The 24,101-nt window shown below is 39.3% G+C and overlaps 1 protein-coding gene across 4 annotated transcripts in view; it reads right to left on the reverse strand.

Moving 5' to 3' along the window:
• UNC5C (unc-5 netrin receptor C) overlaps window positions 1-24,101 on the reverse strand; it is a 413,186-nt gene that overhangs the window by 79,627 nt on the left and 309,458 nt on the right. For 2 of the 4 annotated variants that reach the window (XM_020798665.3, XM_073001907.2), the window contains exons 5-7: window positions 15,948-16,128; window positions 11,625-11,792; window positions 7,821-7,985 (exon numbers count right to left, since the gene is read on the reverse strand). In XM_020798665.3, the coding sequence (XP_020654324.3) occupies window positions 7,821-7,985; window positions 11,625-11,792; window positions 15,948-16,128 (514 nt within the window). The remainder of the gene's footprint in view (window positions 1-7,820; window positions 7,986-11,624; window positions 11,793-15,947; window positions 16,129-24,101) is intronic. The other 2 variants (XM_078394597.1, XM_078394596.1) reach the window with 1 other exon arrangement.

Consider the following 24,101-nt stretch of genomic DNA (forward strand, 5'->3'; position numbering starts at 1 on the left):
AAATTACAACAGATGCAAAGGCAAATATGCAAACATTTCTATATGGCCGCTGGACAAATGTTAATGTGGCTTACAACATAGACTATTGGCAAGGGCTAATTAAAGCCATTGCAATAATTGGTAAATTATTGTAAGGATAACAGCATAAAGATTCAATGTACCTGGGAGAGCTCCTTTTTTAATGACTGTTCTACATTTTTACTACAGTTAGTTTTCTTTTTCAGTTTACCTCCCCTCCACACACACACACCATCTTGCTCCCTCCCTCTCTGAATGCATACCGGCTTAATGACTATTCATCCTTCCACATTAGAGGGAAAATACTAACTACAGAATGAGAGTGTGTATGTACTGGCAAGATCATTAGTCTGAATAAATGTGACAGCGGAGTTACACTAGAAATACCAGTTAGCGGTAAGCAGAAACTACAGCTTTGCTTGAAAAATACTATAATTACAAGAGATGTGGGAGGAGGGTGGTGGTGGGAGAGAGAAACAGGGAAATCCTCACAGTTTTTATCTCCAAAAAAAAAAAAATCAATACCAATTCAGACAGCTACTTTACACAGGAGTAGGGCTGTGTTCATGTAAGAGCTTATCGATTTGCTTGAGTGATCTTAGGGTAGTGAATAATGGCATGGAAGAGAAAAGACTTGTAAACGCAAAGCAAATCGTTTTTAGGATATCTGTATTTATTTATAAAGCTCCCTCTTGTTGACCGTGTGTGGCAGAAGGCAAGATGGATTGTTTGAGCATTCCTGAACTTATTCGAACTAGCTCAGCCTATCTTTGTCCACTTATTGGTAATTCTACTTTGCACAGCTGCCCACTGACTCTAAACTTTAAAGGTATATGTTCCTTTGGCCTTCTTGTTTCACATGGGTGGCTCAACTTTATCCTTTAGTTGCATCTGATCAAAACCAGGGTTTGTCTGTGTATACTTGAACATAATCAGATAGATTAGGTCTTAACTGTTGCCCTTCTCCCCCTCTCTTCCCTTCTGAATTGTGCAAGTTCTCTTTCCTGGTGAGGAAGTCCCAGAGTAGCTTGCAACCAGCTTGCTGTATATTTTTCAGACATGGTTTATCAAATTTGCCTTGACTTGTATTCTGATATTGGGGCAGGTCATGCTGATGTAACCTTAACAACTACTTGTCCTTTTAGGCCGCTGGGGCGGGTCATCAGGGGGTGTGGAGCGATGTGCCATCAATATGCGGATGACACGCAGCTCTACATCTCCTTTTTTCCAACTGCAGGAGATGCCGTTCTGTCCCTTCAGCGTTGCCTGGGGACCGTATTGGAATGGATGCAGGAGAACGGGCTGAGGCTGAACCCGGACAAGACGGAGGTACTAAGGGTGGGCGCTCCCACAGTTGGGGACTTGGGAAACTCCCTCACTTTTGGGGGTGTGACTCTGCCCGCCAGGGATGGGGTCCGCAGCTTGGGGATCCATCTGGACCCGGCGCTCACTATGGAATCTCAGGTGGCGTCTGTGGTCCGTACCGCTTTTTTCCATCTTAGGCGGATAGCCCAGCTGCGACCCTACCTTGATGTGGGGGCGCTTACTACCTTGGTGCATGCGCTCGTAATCTCAAGATTAGACCACTGTAATGCGCTCTACGTGGGGCTACCTTTGAGGTTGCTGCGGAAACTACAGGTGGTGCAGAATGCTGCGGCCAGATTACTTAGTGGAGTGAGAAGATTCCAACATATCTCGCCCACTCTGGCCGCACTGCATTGGCTGCCCATCCGGTTCCGCATCGACTTCAAAGTGTTGATGCTTACCTATAAAGCCCTAAACGGTTTAGGACCTCGATACTTGGTGGAACGCCTTCTCCCACCAAGATCTACCCGTGTCACTCGTGCGAGCCAGGAGGTGAGGCTGAGGAGCCTAACGCCGAGAGAGGCCCGGAAGGAGAAGACCAGAAATCGGGCCTTCTCGGCGGTGGCTCCTCGTCTCTGGAACAACTTACCTCCTGAGATTCGCGTGGCTCCCTCGCTGGACATTTTTAAGAAACAACTAAAAACATTGATGTATAGGCAGGCTTTCCCAACAGAAAACTCCTGACGATTTTTCTTTTCTTATATCTTTCTTTGATTTCTATCTTAGTCTAGGTGCAATGTTTTAAAATTATATTGTTTCTTTTATTGTAAGCCGCCTAGAGTGGGCTAATATGTCCAGATAGGCGGGATAGAAATAAAATAAATAAATAAATAAATAAATAAATAAATTAGCTGATTGTCTAGGAGACAATAAACGAATCATTTTTTGTAATGTTTTCACCTAATATTTTAATATAATGTTATTAATTCTTCTCTCCTATTTGAAGAATTTACTGTTTTTTAGCTTTTAATATTGTGTTTTTAATTATGTAAGCTAACTTGGGTTCTTTTTAAGAAGAAAGGTGGGGTGATATATTTTAAATCAATCAATCAGTCAATCAATCAATAAGTTTGTACCTCGAGGACACATGAGTGCTTCGAATGGTGAGGGCTACATTCTCTCCTCTTTGCTTCTTCTGGCTAATCAAATCTGCCAAGGTGGGACAGATGCCATGAGTAAGTGAAGTAATAAATCCTTCCTTAAAAGGCCTAAAAGGAAGCTGTCATGAAGCCTTTCTTAGAGAAGTCTGTCCTTGACCCATAAGTTTTGATTTTAAGCCCATATCAAATTTACCCTTTTTTGGCAATAGTACTTGAGAATGTAGTGACCCTACAACTCCATGTATTCTTGGATGATACTGATTACCTGGATTCTTTTCAATCAGGCTTTCAGCTACATGAGAGATAGGCTACATGGGAATTTATCCTACACTGTTGCCTCCTGCTGGAATAGTTACAATAGGTCTAAAAATCATCAACTTCATGATGTTCTTGTTAGAATGATCCAACCCATTCCTACTGGGAACCAATCCATCCCAAGTTGTTCTGGGGTTGCAGCCTACTGTTTATCTCTAACTATTAGAATCTAGCTGGTTTTCTAGCTGTGCAATCACCCAGAATGTTCCAATGTAGAGTCAGAAGTGAGTCTTTCCTCCCCACCCTCATGTATAAGATCGAGCACCCTGATTAATCAACTCAACCTGCTGCCTTAGGTGAAATAATAAGGAGGCATATGTGGTAGGACAGCATTGCTGGTGTGATCCATTTAAGTTTATCCTTCCCCCTGTTATGTTTATGTACCCCCTTATTTAATGGTGCCCAAGTTTCTTTTCCCATCGGTGAACTGTTTTACTGGAAAACCTGGCTGCCCTAAGGCTACTATAAGAAAATACTATTTCCTTTCCATACCAGCTTACAAATGTGCCAAGACTGTGTAAGTAGGGAGAGAGGGAGTTTCTCGGAGCAGCTGAGTGAACATTCAGGCTTGATTAGATTGCTCTACTCAAGCCCAACAATTCCAAAGTGTTCCAAAGTAGCCCAGACTAGCTCTCTTGTCACTCATGTAGCTGCACTTGCTGATTACTCTGTTTGCCTTGGTAGATAGCATGTGGTAGGGACTGGAAAAGGGAAGTGCAACCTTATTAGCTCTCCTGGACCTTTTAGCAACATTTGATACCATTGACCATGGTATCCTGTTGGAGAACCTGGTTAGGTTGTATATGGGTATGTATATATTACAGTTGTAGTTTTAGAACAAGTAGCCATATTAGTTTGTGCTAGCATATCAAGCAGAAACAAAAGAAAAAAAATTAAGATGACAAAAACATTGTGGCACCTTAAAGACTAACTGCTATATTTTAATGTGAGCTTTTGTGGACAAATGTACATCTTCAGACTTGTCTACACAAGTTCACATTAAAATACAGTGGGGTCTTGACTTGAGAACTTAATCCATATTGGAAGGCGGTTCTCAAGTCAAAAAGTCTGTAAGTCAAGTCTCCATTGACCTACAGTGCATTGAAAACCGATTAATCCCATAACAGGCCGTTTTTGTTCCATTTTGGTTTTTTTTTTCTGGTCTGTAAGTCAATTCTCAGGCTGCAAGTCAAACCTAAATTTTGCGGCCAGAGAAGTCTGTAACTTAAAAAGTCTGTAAGTCAAGCCGTCTGTAAGTCAAGGGTCCACTGTATAGCAGTTAGTCTTTAAGGTGACACAATGATTTTGTCTTCTTCATTTGTGTTTGGTTTTGCCTATATATTACAGTAATTCTGATCCTTCCTGTCAGGATGCACATGAAATATGATGTTGGGGGAGAACTGCTCTACTCCATGACCTTTGACCTAGGGCTCCACCTTATCCCCTACATTATTCAACATCTATATGAAGCCATCAGAGTGAAGCCAATGACAATTAGCTTTATTGCTCCTCAAACACTGATGAAGTGGCCAGAACTCTTGACTGTTGCCTAAGCTTGATAATGGAGTGGAAGAGGGTGAATAAGCTGAAACTAAATCCTGAAAAAATGGAGATGTGTCTGATCAGTAAAAAAAAAAAAAATTAATTCAGGAATCAGGATTCAACCTGTTCTAGAAATGGTTGCATTCCCACTGAGAGCTCAGGTTCATATCTTCTGAGCAGATTCTCTTTTTTCTGGATTCCTATGAGGTAGCGACGGGAAGCAGTGCCTCTGAAACCACTTACTGAGACCACCGATGACCTTTCTTAAACTGGTCTGAAACTGTAAACTACCTTGATCTCTATCTCTTTCATTCATATATTGGTGGACAACAGGTCCTATCGGCCCTAGAAAGGCAGGGTATAAAAGAAAGGAATGAAAGAAAGAATCCTATATAATTTTAATGAATTTACACATGGTGGGAGTTGGAGAAAAAGGGCATTCCATAGCCATGTATGGCTAATCAATTTTTTCAACAGCATTATAAAGTTTGCAAGTATATTTATGCACCCTCCAGATATAAAGGCGCTATTAAAAAGAAGCTCAGAAGGTCAACATGCAACTATGTTTCCATCAGTACGTCTTCAGGTAACTATGCTTCTTAGGGTGAGTATGTGAGAGAGTGAAGTTTCACATTATTAATATCTCTGGTTCTACTAAGACATAAAAGGCTTTAAACTGAGCAGATGCTTTTGCAAATAAAAAAGCAACATTCTGTCTACATGATAATAATTATAATGGAATACCTATAGGGTGTTATTATTCGGCTGCATAATACCTTCCCTCCCACTCTAGTCCTTTGCTTCTTGAAATGCTCAAGGATGACACGTACCTGTCTAAATATAATCTTGTAATATAAAACATTATATGCTTGAAATGGAGGGAATGTCTTTTTTCTTAATAATTTATCATAATGGCTCATTCAGATCAGAAATTTCATATATGCATTAACTCTTATGTTTGCATTGCCTCCAAGACATACTGTCAGGCAATCTGGAATAGATTTTTTTTCCCATCTGTACATAATATTTTTTAAAGTTTGGCTCTTTCCAAAATCTTTTTTTGCTTCTCATTCAAAGAATTACAGGTTATTTTACAAAAAAAGGCTGCCAACAACAGAAGGAAATCTTAAGAGGAATGTTATTCTGTGAATAGAATTTTGGATACCTTTAAGGTAACTTGAATTTTAAAAAGCAGATAGAGAAAAGAAATAATTTATTTGCAATGTATTATTACAATTATTGCTCTTATTAGTATTCAAAGGCCTTCAAAATCTATTTGATGGACATTTAGCAGGATATAAAAATTAATGTGGTTATCCCAGGGGGATATTTTCTATACTGTACTACCCTTGGAAAATATTTCCCCAGGGTAACCACATTAATTAATTTCTGAAAACTATTAGCTATCAATAATCTATTGATCTATTTCTATTTCTGGGACAGGATTAGACATATAGATTGTTCTGTGAGTAAAAGGGTGATCATGTCATCAGCAGTGGCAAATTGCTGCTGATTAAATGCTTCATTTCAGGATTTCAGGGTCCATGTGCTTTTGTTGTGCTGTGTACAAATTGTGCAAAACCCAAAATTGACCTTAATGACTAGAGATTTGACTTTTATCAGCAGCTATTTGCTGATTGTGATGATGTCATCACTCATAAATATGCTTAGCTGTGCAACAAGATTTCAGCTTATGTATGTTGACTTGGAAAAAAAGTCCCACTGTATTCAGTGGAATTTAATCTCTAGTAACGCTGTTGATAGATTAGGAAACAAATATAGTAGGACTCCTTTATCTGAAGGATCAGTATCTGCTGATTCATTTATTCATGGTCTCAAAATATTAAAAATATTAAAAGAAAAATCCTAGAAATATATATTTCTAACAACAAAGTTACTCGTCCAGCTACTAGAGGAAGCCAGAGACCACACTAGTGTTCATTATTACAATAGATTTCGCTATAATCCACATTTTCAAGCAACTGTGGGGGTGAGGCTTGGAAGCAATCCCCATGGATACGGGGGCCCCTATGGTACTCATAACCAGAAACCAGCAGGAATACAGTACCATGGCTGTTATATGTCCTTTCAAAATTGCTCCTACATATTGCTTGCAAAATAAAAACCTGCCTTTAGCCAGTCACTAGTATCTCCTCTAGCTTTGGATACTTAAGGAATTTGTCCTCCGTGAATTTAAGCAGAAAATGATTCAAAGTTCACTCTTAAACTAATGCAAGGGTAAGTGAAGTGCATCCATTCAGATATTGGCGGATAGCAGCTCCTATCAACCCTAGACAGCATAGCCAAAGGGTAGGAACTCCAAGAGTTAGTCTAACAAAATCAGGACCGATGCACTTTGCCTGTCTCTGGACTGATGTGCAGCCTGGGCCAGAGTTTTTCATCAACAATTCATCTTTCTCCAATTGTGTATTACAGATGGCAGTCTAAAAATACATATCAAAATGTACCGAACATTTTTTTAGGATAAAATATTTGTAGAAGTGCTTACTTTGTCAGCAAACAAGCTGTGATCCTATACTCACTTACTTGCAAGCCAGCCCCACTGAAATCAATGGGAAAAAATGCTCCTTGACACACAGGCATAGGTTTGCATTGTTAAAAAGGCATTCTTTGTATTCTAAATAGATTAAAAACGTATATCTCAATATGAATGTTTGTGGAGATATTTTCTAGAGAAATCTGTAGAGGAATGCATAAATGAGATGGAATGGATGTGTGAAATCAACACATGCAAAACTGTCATGGACCAGAAGTAGACCAATGCGTCCATTACTTTGCTGTTCCAGCCAAAGTGCAAACAGAATTTTGAAAAGTTCTTTCTTTTTTTTGAACTACAACACTCAGAATGCTAAAAGCAGCAACAGGATGGGATATTCTGAGAATTGCTGTCCAAAAAGTAACTATTCCAAGCTTTGGCTTAAAGGAAGAGCTTTTTACTCCCCAGGGGCCCAATTACAGAAACACCCACAGGAATTTCTGCAGTTCTTTTGCTGATTCCCTTCTGGTCTAAATGACAGACTGGGGAAATAAATGCTAGGATAGATCAATGCAATTGGCATGATCGAAAGCAGGGGTTTGCTGTCCAAAATCCCAGACAATTTTGCATTACTTTCAATGGGAATATCACCTCCCATACCCAAAGGTGCAGGAAGCTGCAGTCCAAACACATCCCGAAATAGTTTAGCAAGCACAGAACAGGACTTGTGTCTGCCATGTAGTGCTCAATCTTTTAAATATAGGGGCCTGTTAAAATATTGTTTTTTTCCTGTGCTGCTATAAAGTGGGGAATTCCTCTTGAACCTACTCCAGCATATGCTAACAAGAATAGTTTTTTAACAGCATGAAAATGCTGGAGCTTTAGGCTGTTTTGCAGCAGCAATGTATATATATATATTTATATATGTGTAAATTTTCCAAATCACAATGTCAAAGTAGCAGCATTAGGATACTTCCACTTACTCTGCATACAAAGCCCATCTGTGCAGTTCTTGGACTGCAAGACAAGACCCTCACAGTCTTTGCCGCCATTCTTTGGTGCTGGTGCCGTGCATTCCCTCCTGCGCCAGTGGGTACACTCTGTTCCACATGTAGACCATTTACTCCATGCTGTCCACCTCCCATCCACTGTCATAAAATGTAAAGACAAAATGGTAAGGGGTGAGGGTGATGATGCAGGTAAAGATAAAAGGTGGGTATACTGCATGCACAATGAATTGCAAAACATGTGATAAATCAAATTCTCTGTTTATTCAAAAGATAGGTGAGAAAGATGCAAACCTCTTTATTTTAGCTAGAGGGGGAAAACGGCTTCTAGCTAAATTGAAGAGTCATGCTGCAGCTTAAATCTATTTGTGGACCACTTGCGTGATTTGTTCGTAGTACAGCCTAGAGTGTTGGAGTGCAATGCAGGAAGGAAAAATTGTCAGGAGATTTGGATCTTGCTATCAGCCATCTGATAAGAATTAAATACACAGAGAGCTGTGAATCTATATACGGATGGAGACACTCATTGCATCATGATCCACCTTGGAGTTAAAATTTTATACTGCTGCAATCACCAAGACTGGGGAGAAAATTGTCCTCCAAGTGTTTTTCTACTTCATTGCAAACTTGTAGCATGCAGAAGAAGTCACAGATCAAACTAGAGCAACATCTTCATTAAAACTTGTGCCACTAGTTTATATAGAACATCAGAAGCTATTGGACCAAAATTTATGTTTTGATGCAGTTCAGTTGATTGGTATATAGTTTATGTGCCACTAGTTTATATATACAGAATTCCAAAATTCTATGTACAGGGTCTAGAAAACTATGAATGTGCAGAGGTCAGCATCTCAGATACAAAGGGCTAAATCTACTGTTAATCCCAACTAGAGTAGACCCGTTGAATCAGTGGAACTCACATAAGTGTTGATTTACCACAGTCCTATTGATTCAGTGGGACTATTAATGTTTGGGACTAACGGGTCTCCTGCAATCCAGTATCGTCTTTCTTCTACTCCATTCATGGCTAAAAGAAACCACACTATATACCACAGCCAAAGTATTCTCTCTCCATAGTCTTCTGTATATTATGTCAATGTATCTTGTATCTTTCTTCTTCCTCGACTGCTCTCCCACAAGCCACTCTTGGCGGAATGATGTCACACCCAGTTCACTGGGTACTTCAGAATAAGTTACCGGATTTTAATGTTCTCACTGTGATGCAATATGGGCACCACAGATGTGCAATGAGGGGCCAGGAAAACACTATATTGGATTCCAGTGCAGTAACTTTGCTCCTTGCTCCTTACAGGTGAAATGGCCAATAGAAATTACATTGAAGTTTTGCCCAACTGCTCATAGACAACTCTGGCAGCCTGTAAAAGTTCTTTTCAAAGCAGGCGCGAATTTTGTAAGTCCTGCATTTTTCTCCAGCTTAGGCTGAAATCTGAATCAGAGAAATATTTTGAGTTCCCTATCCATCTGGCCTTACTGACCCAAAGTACCACTTTCAGAAGCCCCTTTCCTCCATCCCAAACTATTTCACTTTTCTGCATGTAATCAAGCAGTGCTGACAGATCCACAAGCAACAATGGCATAAGGTGATGGGTGAGGTGTCATGACTGGCACATTAACTGGCATGGGAAGATATATCAAAGGGGAGAGGGGGGGTTAACAGGCCAAGTCAGGAGTAAAAGGTATTAGATACCTTACTCTTCTTTTGGTTCCTCCCTTGACCCACAGTTCTTCTCTCTTATTCCTCTTTTCTTTTCTCATTCTTACAAGATGGTTCCTCACCAAGCTAAGAGTTTGCCCTCAGACCTGCTTGTGCTATTGTTAAACTGTGCCATCGGTCCAGAAAAAAATTAAATGTAATTGTGAATGACAGGGCTGACCAAATGAGTCAGGGCAGGTGGCTGCTAAGAATTAAGCCTTTTCTTCAGTGACAACCCAGTTTTGGAATGCCCTCCCCCCAACGACTCACCTGGAAGCTCTCCTGAGGTATACCCTGAAGTTCTTCTAACATTCTTTTTTTTTTTATCACACTTTTTAAAGTATTTACCTTTTTGCTTTTAAGGTTCTTCTTTTCCACTATCATTTCCTATTGGTAGCTTTATACAGTGGTGCCTCACACAACGATGTTAATTGGTTCCAAAAAAATCAACGTTGTGTGAAACATCGTTTTGTGAAACACCATTTCACATAGGAATGCATTGAAAACCGGTTAATCCGTTCCAATTGGAACGGATTGCCATCGTTCAGTGAAAATCCCCATAGGAAACATCGTTGAGTGAAACAATGTTTCCTATATTGGAATGTATTGAAGCCGACTCAATACATTTCAATGCCTTTGCGAAGTCCTTTTTCGCTCCTGTAAAAGTGTCTTACAATGTTTGGACGCTGTTTTAAATGATTGCAATGGTTAGTCCACCTCCTGAAACCTATGCAAACTGATTTTGGTGTTGTTCTGACACTTCGTTAATTTATGATGATTTTTTGTTTTTTCCATTGGAAACCATTAGACAGAAAAGGCTCTTTGATCTCCGTTTGCCTTTTAAAGTTCTTCCCGACCTCCCTTTTCGCCTCCTGTAGGAGGCACAGTGGAGAATCAAGCTTCCAGCCTCTGGCTCCATAGCCAGATACCTAAACCACTGAGCTATCCAGCCAACCTTGTATACTTCATAGTTCAGTTTTATTTGCGAACCGCCAGAAAACACTGCTCTAACATGCATTATTGCAAAGCAAAGCAAAAGGAAAAGCAACCCACGCACCCCATAAGGGGAATCTTGGGATTTGTAATGGCAGAATTCCCAAAAACCAGCATGCTACAGAGATGGACAGAAAAGGGATGGATCTTTCTCTTCTCATTATCACCCAGCCAAGTAAGTGAAGCATTAGGGGAAGTATATTTTGTATGCTGGCAATCACATTATTTAGAGGATAAAAAAAGGTACACTCTTCTGACCATTTGAATAAGCTCAGGAAATTCTGAAAGCTTTTTTTTAACAACTCAGACAATATCCAAATCAATTCGAAGTAAAGGAGAGATTATTTATTTCCAGTAAGCTCCATCCATGTATACTGAATGGAACTAAGCATCTTTCAACAAAATGCCCAAGATTATTTCTAAACATTAACTGTAATAAACATTACATTCATTAACTATAAGAAACTTTATACTATAGCAAGTATTACCGTATTTTTCGCACCATAAAACACATTTTTCCCCACAGATTATATTTTCCTGTTTTCTTGTCCTAAAAAATTGGTGCATCTTATGGAAAGGTGCGTCTTATGGAGCGAAAAATACGGTATGTATAGTAAACCTTGCCTATTATTGTTCATGTTTCCTTGTAGGTGAGACAGAACAGTCATAATCCAAATGCTTCAAAAATGTTCTCAGCTTTACTGAACAAACAAGGTTTTTTGGTTTTTTGCTCATTAACTGAGCTTTCTTATACATGTTTGACCCTGAACCTTTTTATATACTTCTGTTTTGGGAATTATCAGAAATCTAAGACTTAAATCTCTTCAGATTTTGAGCTACATAAATTGCCACAATTACAAAGGATTGAGATGATAAGCAAGCTTTAAGCAATAATAGGAATTAATTTACCATGGTTTGCACACCATTATGTGTATTTATGTAACACAACAGGATATTTGCTCACAAAGAAAGCAAACAGCAAGGAAACAAATTACCTCTAAAAAGTTTGATAATCAAATAACAACAAGGCTACCAAATATATGTAAATAAATCACCATAATGACACAACATACCTGGGCACAAGGTGGTGCAAGTTATTTTCTGTAAACTCTGGCCTTCACAGAAGGCACCCCCATTGAGAGGGGCAGGGTTGGTACAGGTTCTTGTACGCTTCTGAGAACCTTTCCCGCAACGGCTGTTGCACACCGACCATTCAGTCCAGGTTGACCACCCTCCATTGACTGAGAAGTGAAAGAAATACAGATGATTGAGAGGCAGAGCAGCCGATCCACTGAGCACTGATGAGCACAATAATGCTTTTGCTATCTCATGATGTAAAATATTGCATTGGATAATCTGTCAAATTTTCCTACTGGCCTCTTTATTAAACCAAATCCACACATGTAAACATTTAAATCAATGAAAGGATTAATGCTGCCTCTCGTGTCTGGAGAGTTAAGCTTGAAATAATACTTATTTCAACACAGGGACGAGTACTGTACCTCACATTTCTCCCTACTGCATTCCATGCAATTTTCTTCTTTATTTATATATATTAAACCAATTTCCCTCTTGGTTTAATAAACACTGTCAAACCTCTTCATTTACATATACTGAAACTAGGGTGTCTATTCCATCTAATCTTAGAACTTCTCAGCAGGCTGTTTATGCATATCACCTCAGTTGATATATGCAACAAATCTGATTTTAGCATTTTTAATTTGATATCTGCTTCTTTTTAATATTGTAATAATTTACTGTTTTTAGTATTTAATATTCCTTGTTTTAATACTGTAGGCTTCGTTGGGTCCTCTTGAGGAGAAAGTCAGGGTTTGAGTATATTAAATAAATAATAAATTAATAAATGTACTATAAAATTATAAATAAATCAATAAAATATCAGTGATCCAAGTGAAGTATGCCGCTGGCAGACGGGCAGGAAATGTGAGCCCTCCAGATGTTTTGGATGCTAAATCCTCTCAATCCCATCCAGGATGGCAGATGGCAAGCGACTGTGGGTTGAGGACCATAGACATTAAAGGTTCCCTATCACTGCCCTAGTAAGATGTACTGAGCCTACTTACCCAGAATATTGTCTTTAACAACAACAACAACAACAACAACAACAACAACAACAACAACAACAACAACAACAACAACAACAACAACAACAGAGTGCCATCGAGTCAAATCTGACTTATGGCAACTCTTTCTAGGGTTTTCTATGCTGGGAATACACAGAAGTGGTTTAATGTTCTCTTCTTCTGGGGGCACCTTTCAACTGTGCAGTTTGCCCAAGACCACACCAGGCTGGCACTTCTCCCTGGAGGAACAGTGGAGAATAAAAATCTCAGCCTCTGGCTCCATAGCCAGATGCCTAAACTGCTGAACTGTCCAGCCTTCTTAGTTACCATTTATTCACAAATGTGATCCAGTATCATATTTCTCCACCACCTCCTCCTTAATACAGGGTTTACGACATGTCATTGCAAGGTTCTCTGATCTATACGGCTACAGAGTGACATCTGAGAGAAAAATGGATTTCCTGACTACATGGATGCGGATAATAGTTCCTAAGAGTAAGAGCATGCTGTACATGTGACAACAGACCTGAAAATACTACAAGTTCTCCTGTCTGGAGGTAAACAACAGCGGATGTGGGTGCAGTCACGGGAAAAAGGAGCCTCTGTCTTCTTTGCTTTATCAGGTCAGTATCTCACTATATCTCTTTCCTCTGTGCTTCATCTTCCAATCTGTTCCCAATCACTTAATGTCCCTTCACATTTTTCAACAGGGAACAATACACAAGTCCTCCTACATGGTGACAATACTGACTTATGCATCTTTAATTCCATGCAGACCCAAAATAATCAGGCTGCTTATTCCCAATTTCTATTCTTAGGTAAAGGTTCCCCTTGACATTTAGTCCAGTTGTGTCTGACTCTAGGGCGCGGTGCTCATCCCCGTTTCCAAGCCATGGAGCCAGCGTTTGTCCAAAGACAGTGGTCACGTGGCCAGCACGACTAGACATGGAACACCGTTACCTTCCCACTGAGGTGGTACGTATTTATCTACTTGCATTTTTTTTTTACATGCTTTCGAATTGCTAGGTTGGCAGGAGCTGGGACAAGCGACGGGAGCTCACTCTGTAGTGTGGATTCGATCTTACGACTGCTGGTCTTCTGACCAGCAGAAGAGGCTTGCAACACAGAGGCTTCTGCGGTTTAACCCGCAGCACCACCACATCCCTTATTTCTATATTTAAGCTTTGGTAAATGCAATAAAATTAGAAAGCATGGGCAGGGACCTCATTACAAATGAACAATAAGAAAAATACTCAAAGTTTCATTAATGTATAACAATTCAACCCAGCATGTTTCCATTAAAAATAAAACCAAACAGCTATCTTCTCTTCATGTTCTGTTCCAAAGATCATTCATGTTTCAGACCAAAACTTTACTAATCAAAACACACTGGATTGAATGCAAGATAATTTTGGACACCTTAAAGCTTCACACTTCTCTTTCCTGAATTATTACTTTTCTTCTTCTTTAGTTTCTGTAGGATTCTACAGACTACAGGCTGGATCAAATAACTCCCTTAAAAAAGAAATAATCACTGGCTATTTTTACCATAGTGGTACAAAAACATTTAAAAAGTGTCGTTACTGAGCTTGATCAAGTTTCCAATTCAGATTTCCCTTCTTTAGCACAGTTTTGGCAATAGGTGATAAATGTCCACCTACCTGGTTAACCTCTTTGCATTTAGAAAGGATAAATATATTGTGCATGTGGGCGCACCCGACACTGAAGTTTGGTCCCATTCATGCATGCCTTATACTTTCCAACTACACTGAACAATGCTTGTCTGTTGTGCTTATATTGTATTGCAAAAACCGCTAATCATCTCTATTCAATCTGTTTCCTTTAGAAAGCAGAATTAAATGTTCTCATTGTGACTTCTTTGGGGCAAATGCTTGCAGTTAAGGAAAACTGCTGCTCTGGGTCTGAAGGTCTTTCTAATCAAATTAATTGCAAATCACAAATCACAAATCACAAATCACAAATCGCAAATGATGATGATGATGATGATGATGATGATGACAACAACAGCTCTCCTATCATTCCAGCCAGGTCCTCACATTACTTTTTTTAATTTATGAATCACAAAATGACAGATTATTTTTGCTATATGTGAACTCACCAGGGCTCTTTTTGCACAGAAGTATGGGTATTATGAATACTTGCTCAATTCAACTAAATAAGTTCTCTCAATGAGAAATTTTCAAGCTTTGGGAGTTTCCTCATCTCCTGTTAGAAGTGAGGTACGGGGTACTGTTTCTCTCATTGGCGTCTTTACGACCGGCACAAACTGTCTTTGCACAAAACCAGCATTTTTTCACTTAGAGAAAAAACTCCACATGTTGCAAGCTCAAATCTGTGGCTGGTTATTTAAAAAGAAACATGCAAGAATCCCTCCCCAATGCCTCTAATTCTCTATAAGTCCAGGCAGCAAGGCTGTAGCCATTGTCATTTTACACCACTTGCACTGAAGTGTTATTTGCACAATTACATTTAATCTGCACCAAACATATTCTCCCCCTTGTTTTGCTGACAAATTATCTCTCTCTTTCATGGAGCAACAAGATTAAATTTTGGAATTCCTTAACTTTTCATACTGTTGAGATAATAACTATCTTGCATGCTTTCTAACACTGGGTGTCAATGGGAGGGAGGAGGACCTAAAAGGATTCTACAAGGATTAAGGACCTAAAAGGATTCTCCTTTCTCATTAACCTATTGGTAATTTCCCCTCTTCCTGTTTTTTTGTTTTTTGCTCTCTCTCTCTCTCTCTCTCTAAGTCGATCATTAGACTTTCATGGTAAGTCTCCTCTTAGCATCACTTGTCATCTAAAATATGTGGTGCTGAAGTAGGGACTTTCATGGTAAAGAAAAATCCATATAATCCAAATTAATAGGCAGAAGAAACAGGCTAGGTCCTATCCCTTCCCCTCCCTTGTTCCAGATGTCCTGTTTTGAGAACTAGATCTAAAGAGGAGAACATTCTCTATTTGTAGAACAGCTCTGTGCAAGCAGGAACCTTGATTTTTCAGGGCTTCTGAACACATGGATCACCGCCACAGATAAAAACAGCTTTCCTTTTCTCTTAACTTAACTCTCCACACAAGAGGTAGGATTAATTCCTTCATCAAATGCCTCAATGGGGCTTCTATGATGGATGTGTGCTTTTGCTAACAGCCACAGTTAAATGCATCTTCTTTTTGGGGACTAAGCCCAGGAAGAAATAGAAATCCAGTGGCACCACTCTATACCCTACATTTGATAGGTATTTCAGGCTGCAGTCCCAAGAAAATGAGGTAGAACCATCTCCCTTACCATATACGATAACAGCTGCAGTTGTGCTCTTCCTCTTAGCCACAATGTTTTTAGCAACACAAGTGTAATTGGCCGTATCAGAGAGACGTGCCTGCTTTATGATCAAGTTGTGATCAATAGTGATGTAAAAATTCCGGTCTTCTACGGGATCTATCACCTCTTCGTTTTTCAGCCATTCAACCTGTTGAGATGGAAAGAAATAGTCAGCCACCCTCACAGAAACAGCAGAGGCATTTTCACATCAGCACTCTCAGGAAGACAACTGTGGGAATCCATCAAGGCCAAGACTTGTAGGGGCGTGACTGAACCAGGAGCACCAACACTAGATGGCTACTCAATGTTTCTTCATCAGAATGAATTCATTTCGATCCTGCCCTCCTAATGTCTGTGAATAGCCAGAGAGCGGCTAATAATAAACAAAACGGAACAAAGGAAATTATTTTGGTGTAGGTTACTCTGATCCTTGTAACCAGAAGAGCTTCAGCAATCACTTATGGCCCCAGATGAGTCTAAACCTTACTTACATTATGCTTTAGTCTTTGAAGCTCACATTAATTAAATAAAGTACACTAGCCTTTCTCCCTCCATTGTCTCTTTAATCACAGAAATACAGTTCACTGAAAAGGACCAGGCTCTTGTAGCCCAGTAGCCTCTGCATGGTAGCCAGAAGTCTGACCTGAGGGGAATGTGGCTAATGTAGAAAGGCAAACTCGATAAAGAAGCTTCCCACTCTTTGGATAGTTGTGTTTTTCCAAAAGAGATGATGGAGGGGGTGGAGCTAGTACACTCCCCTCAATACATGTTGGATTCACATACAATAAGATGACTTCATGCAATCTATGTGTATCTTAAATGCCTGATCACCAGACATGGCTTGATACATCTGTCTTAAACATTATGGCATCCATCCGTCTTCCATACCATTTTTCTTGTCATTGTCTCTCCTCTTCAAATTGCTTTTCTTTTCCTGTACCCTTTGGACTTTCAGCTCTCTCATTTAAATACAAGTCACAATTCAGGCCCTTTTCCTTTTTCTCTTGCCAAAATATGTGCTCTTACATAAACCTCATACACATTACCCCATCTCTTATTATAACTAAGCCAGAATAAGTGTAACTGATATAATCACTTTGCAAAATGATGTCTCAATTTCCTTTCCTATTTCTGTTAATTTCCTATGTCTATTTTATATTATAACTTCCTTGGACTACAATCTGTTATACCTATTCTTTGTGAAGCACCATGTTAGTATACTTATATAAAGAATAAAAATAAAGAAAAATAAATGATATGGGAACCAGTGTGGAGTAATGGATAAAATGACAGACTAGGATTCCAAAGACTTGGGTTCAAAACTCCACTCAGTCATGGAAACATACTAAGGTGTGGTACTGGTAAAGCCATCCCTTAAACATCTCACAACTGAAGAAAATACTATTTCCCAATATGTATTTTTGCAAACAAATATTTGTCCTATTCAGCTGTAGCTTCACAAAACATTTCAGAAATAAAAAATTTTGTGTACATGACTAAGAAAATCTATGTGTCAAGCAGCCCTAAAATATATGTAGATTAGTGTAACTCATGTGTATTCCCTACACACACATTTACAGAGAGTTTATAGTTCTCTATTTTATAAAATTATTTATTTTAAAAACAGATTACAGAAAAACAGAAGGAAACAGTTAAGGGCCTAACTATGTGCTCTTTAGCTATACACTATTCCATTCATTTCTACTTTTAAAAAGCACCCCATTCTTCCAGAGCTGCCTGAAGTAAGCTAGTTTAACATAACTTGGCTGAACATTCAGTGGCTTATTTGCTTTTGGATCAAGCATGCTTTAGAGGCCTAAGATGAATCAAAGCCATGCCTTCATGTCACACTGGACTGCTTGAATTTGTATGCCTAGCACTTTCATCATGTGAGGAAAAAACAAAATATTTCCTGCCCCAAGCCAAACCAGTGGAATAGAGAGTTCTCACTATTAAGAAGGGTCTAGTTCATTCTGACAAACATGCCCCTTGATTCTAAACCATTAGAACGTCTGTCAGCCAACAAAGTTTGTTCTATCTTATTTCAGTCACACAGACGTGACTATGCTGTGTCATTCAACCAGGCAATTGGGCCTCTCCATTTTTCCTACCATAAAACTTGCTTCAGATCTTCATGGAATCAGTCAGTCCACACAAGAGCAGAGATTTCTCCAAGACCTGAGTGAGCAGCACATTCTTTTCCATATGAAATGTTATTTCAACAGAAACATGCAAATGTTTCTCTGCTTGGTTAAGCCTACTGCCAATATTCAGACACATCACCTGCTATCTCATTACTCACAATCCTGTCATTTGATAACTTTCAGGTGAATGTGACATGTGTCTCTAGTGGAAGCTATGCTGCCTTAAATGCTGTGAAGTTATAACAAAAGCTTTGTCTCTGATGGCCTTTTCATAGATGAATCACTGAGGAATGAATATGCATGTCTGAATCAGCTCTTGGGATTCTTTAATTTCCAGGTTAGCTGTGAATGTCAAAAGGTCACACATAGAGCTCACTTTTTAAAAAAGGCTTCAGTAAAGCTATGTAGTATATGTGTGGTTCAAACTCTGCGACACACAAACCTAGCACAAATCTTCTGACTTTTAGTATCTTGCAAAGTGACTTTACATTGGAAGGTACGATAAAATTCATTTGCAAGGCTGACTGCTGAAGTCAGGATTGTCAATTTCGAACAATCTGTTACAGTATCTGTATCATCTGATTTGAGGTTCAGGAATCTCCTGGCAATGCACATCCCATCATTTCCCTATTCCTGGGATTGACAGCAATGCAAAGTAACACCGTTTGAAAACTTGAAACAGGCAAAGAAAGGTATTTCAATGGTTCCCAACCTTGGGTCCCCAGATGTTCTTGGACTAAAACTCCCAGAAGCCTTCACTACTAGCTGTTCTGGCCAGGATTTTGGGGAGTTGTAGTCCAAGAACATCTGAGGACACAAGGCTGGGAAACACTGTTAGACAATTGTTCCTTGTCAATAGTTCCTCTACACCATACACTTATCCCTCCTAATCATTCTCGAAGGCAAAGAAAACCAATACCCATATTAAGGGTACTGTCCTTTATACAAACCAACTGACACAAAAATGTGTACAATTTGTCACAGATTTCAGATCTCCCCATTGGTGAATTGCAGGCTTTTTAAAGAAATGTGAGATGGGGAGGGAGAAACCAGCCTTCTGTTTATGTACAAATTTGGGGGTGAGCTTTGGGCAGTGTCCCCTTCACCTTAATGAAACTGACTTCTATATCATATAAATCTCTTTGATACTTAATTGTAGAACAGAGTTGGTATTTGGCTTGCTTCACAAAGACAAGGACTTCAAAACATTTTGCATGCTTCAGTGGTTTCAGAAACAGCACCAATAAAACCAAGATGCTTTCCAAAGTGAACTATGTTTCTCTACAGAGGATCAGCATTAACACTAAATGCAGGGAAGCAGATTCTGAAATATTAAGTCTAACTGAAATCCAGCATGATGTTTATTAATTCAGACAATATATTAGAAGCAGATTGCCATTAAAGATTTAGTCAAGAATTCTGATGCCCAGAATAGAGAACAAGCTTAAAATAAGTACAACTTGATGTAACTGGAGAAACAAATAGCCTTGTGTAGCAGACCACTCTAACGTCACTGCCAAATTCAGGCCTCTCAGAGTGCCCAACACTCCTCTTCACACTGCTGCCACCAAATATAATTACTGCTTAAGGAGGACAAAGGTTTCTTTTAAAAACAAAACTGGTTTATTGGTTCACAAAATAAAATAAGTAAATCACAGGAAGATAATCACGATGTAAATCACTCTTTCTTATTTAATCAAACAGAGTTTCCCTCACTGATTACTTTGGCTCATAGGCCTTCAAACAAGCTCTCTCTTGTTCCTTATCTAGTCCTAATCTGTTCCTTATATCTTCACACACCCTTATATAAATCAGCTCCTCCCCCTTCAGCACCACCCTCCGTCCCCTCATTGGCTGATGATCTACTACCCAGCTGTGACGGACAGGTGAGGTCAGGGCTGCCTGTTACACCTTGTCTCAAAAACTACAGTGGTGCATCACTTAACAATGTTAATTGGTTCCAAAAAAATGCTGCTAAGCAATTTCATCACTAAGCGAAACGCAGTTTCCCATTGAAATGCATTGAAAACCGGACAATCCGTTCCAATAGGAACGAATTGCCGTCCTTAAGCGAAAATCGCCATAGGAAACATCGCTAAGCGAAACGCAGTTCCCCAATTTAAATGCATTGAAACCTATTCAATGCATCTCAATGGGGGAAAAATACAACAACAAATTAAAAAAGAGTCAGAACAAAGTCAAATTTGGTTAACAACTGGTTTATTAAGTGCACTTTATGATTTCAAACATTTTAAACATTAAACTTTAACATTATAAATAACAGAAAAACATTTAAAAAACAGCAAACATGAGGCTGTTTAAACCATCATTAAATGAAACAGGGGACCCAAAATTTAATCGCTATGCGAAGCATGGTCCCAACCATCGCTAAGCGAAAATCGCCCATAGGGACCATAGTTAAACAAAGCATAAAAACGTTCCGAAAAAGTCGTCTCTAAGTGATTTTGTTGTTAAACGAAGCAATTGCTAAGCGAGGCACCACTGTATGTGAATATCTTACCAAAGAGGTAAAATGAAAAAACAGAATATTGCAAGTTATAGAAGTAAAGATCATATGGGCAGAAAATTAAGGGGCAAGTGACTTTAAGGAAAAGCCATGAAAAACAAAAAACAAAAATAAAATAAAACAAAATCCCTAAACAACCAATAAATAAAAACCAGAAACACTATCATTATATTCTGAGACACAGAGGAAGACAAATAGGACTGCCTCAAGACAGGGCAGCAGCGAAAGTCTCAAAAATTGTTGAACTTTTCTGGGTCTCCAGGTGAAAGGACGAACATCAGGGTGAGGACAGCTGAAAAAGGAGAAACTTTGCTTTTCCATGAGAAGTGGCCTCTACCATAACCAGCTGGCACCATGGCTCACTGCTAAGGTGCTTGTATGTGTGCTGCACCTGTGTAACATCAGCACCCTCAAAATGTTAAGGAGAGAGCAGGCAAGTGCATGTACTTGAACACCATTTGGAGTACAGAAGGCGGTGGAGCACCATTGTCATAATTAATGAGCTTTTGTGTTCCACAAACCCTGGAAACAGCAGCAAAGGACAAAGGAAAGAAAAATTTCCCAGTATGTTGGTACTGAGTCTTTCACAAGCCCTAGAAACACTATCTTTTCTTGTTAGCCAACTTTCATATGCATGTGGCACTACCTGGTTAGTTGGGTTCTACACAGATTTAATCTCAATTGCTTGGACGGCCCTTCTGCCTGTTTCCATAGTCAATTAATGCAGAAAAATAATAATTCTGATCTTATTTGCCTCTTCCTTGTGACACTGAAAGGACTGATCTCAGAGTTTGGCTCTGAAAATTTAGGTCAGGATGCTACTGATTTGGCAACTGTAGCTGGAAAGGAGGACAGGTGAATTAATCTCTTTAATGTAATTTGTTTCGCTTTCTCTCTTACATCTCTTAGGTACACCTCACCAGTGGAGAATTTCGATTCCCTTCTTCTCTTCAAGTTAAAGCCATGCCATGGCTTCAGAGCACTATTAATAATTTCTTCTAAAATGCTACATGTACTTTCAGAGAGTGAAAATTCAAAACATTTGCCAATGTTTTATGTGTATAATTTATCATAAAGGACAGGATATTGCATTTTAAGCTCCTTGGGGTTTTGACCCAGGCCACTGGATCTACTTGCAGGGCCTCTTAAAATGAGTCAGTTATAATGCCATCATTGGTAATAGTAATATAAGATACACTACAATTGCTCCAGACAGAAAATGTATATTGCAATTACCCCAGAGTATGAAAAGCTATTTGCAATAAAAACACAACTTCATCTAATTTTTTTTTACTTATTGTGTCAATAACTTAGGACTCCCTCAATGCTAGATTTCTATATTTTATGCTTCCTAGTATTGGACACTCCTATAGTTTGGTCAGATTTATATTCTGTAATTCTAGTAAAGGAAAACACTCAGAAATCAGCAAATTCCACTGTGAATCCTGAAGTATCATGTGACATATACTGTAAGTAGATTTAGGGATTTTCATAGAATTCTAGAATAATTGACTTGGAAGGGGCCTATAAGGCCATCAAGTCCAACCTTCTGCTTAATGCAAGAATTTAAATCAAAGCAGATCTGACAGATGGTTGTCCAATTTTCTCTTGAATGCCTCCGGCGTTGGAGTGCTCATCACCTCCCAAGGTAACTGGTTCCATCATCATACTGCTCTAATAGTTAAAAAGTTTTAATTTCCCTGTTACACGTGTCCCAATCTGGATTGAGCATCTGTACTAGCATTTTGAAACACTGATCTATAAAAATAAATTGTCTGCTATTTTGTCACATGCTAGAGACACAAACCAGATTTGGATTCCTATGCTAACTCTAGGTTTATTTATTTATTTATTAGAGTTACCTGCTATTTAAATCTGTAAAGAAACATACTTTAGCCTGAAGCATGTCATCAATATATGGTCACCTATGAAGCAGTGGTTGAAATCCTGCTGAGCAACTCTGCAGTTCTAAAGGCTGATGACATCAAATCAATATTTAATTTTAAATTTCTTATTGCTCCCTTAGGTTTCAAAGCTCTCTGGAGATCCATTTCAACCCGGGAAAGCTTTAGAATGGGGAGGGAGGAAACTTTAATACTCAAAAACTGCTGGTCCTGCTCCTGTTGCTGGAATTGAGATTAGCTATGGCAATTTTGGCTACTAAGGACTCCAACCTCCCCCCCATTGTTCTCAATTAAATTAAAGATAAATATCTGTGGCTGACAGTACCACACCCGTGGAGTTACTCAACAGGATCCCAACCATTATGTGCAAAATGCACTGACTGTAGTACAACTGACATTGCCCCAAACAAAAAATTTGCTATTAAAGCTGTAGTTTCACATCCAGAATCTAGCTTTTCATACATCTTGGTCCACTGCAGCAGCCAGCAAAGTGTAGCCCAAGTCACTTCTAGTGAAATCTGAGAAAAAAAGGTCAGGGGAGTCAGAAATCTGAGCAAAGCTATCCCCGTGTTTCCCAGACAGATGTAGGTCTCTAAGGTACTAGAAATGGCCTGTATGAGCTTTGGACCACACCATTGATCTACTTTTCATTAAAAATTTGATGTAACAATGAATCATACTGTGGCTCCTTTGTTTCAACATTCATCTCAGCCATGAATACTCTGTGTACAACAAACGTTCTTGGATAATTTGGCTACCCTAAAATGCAAGACACAAATAACACACATCTTTCTTTCAGATTTGTTGCAATATGATGTGAATATTTGGGCGAAGAGGTTATTGAAATGTTACTGTAATAGTGGATGGTAACTTTGGTCATTCTAGTCTGTTATGTTGCATGACAGGGCTGCTGTTATGTGCTGTCAAGTTGGAATCAACTTAGGTAAAGGTAAAGGTTCCCCTTGATAGTTTGTCCTGTCATGTCCGACTCTAGGGGGCAGTGCTCATCTCCGTTTCCAACCCATAGAGCTGGCGTTTGTCTGAAGACAATCTTTTGTGGTCACGTGGCCAGCATGACTAAACACGGAACGCCATTCCCTTCCCACCGTGGTGGTACCTATTTATCTATTCGAATTTTGCATTTTGCATCCTTTCGAACCGCTAGGTTGGCGGGAGCTGGGACAAGCGACGGAGGGAATCAAAGTGACTCTAACGGGGCTAAGTGAGATATTAAAAGAGTCATTTTACCTGTATCACACCCCCCAATGAGCTTCCATGACTGAGTGGGAATTTGAACCTAGGCCTCCTGAGTCCTAGTCTGCTGTCCACTACATTATACTGGGTATTCATGACACGGATGGTAAATATAACCCTGACTGGGCACAGGAAAGAGACATGGTAATCAGTTAACCCCAAATGACAAAGTCAACACCCAGAATATCGGCACCATATTTTCTATGTCCAGACAGTCAGGGGAAAAGGCTTAGATGTTTCCCTTTATCATAATAAGGCCACCATAATAAGAGCCTTATAATAGCGACTAGCC

The sequence above is a fragment of the Pogona vitticeps genome, chromosome 5 (assembly GCF_051106095.1).
Source record: "Pogona vitticeps strain Pit_001003342236 chromosome 5, PviZW2.1, whole genome shotgun sequence".
Classification (NCBI taxonomy): Eukaryota; Metazoa; Chordata; class Lepidosauria; order Squamata; family Agamidae; genus Pogona; species Pogona vitticeps.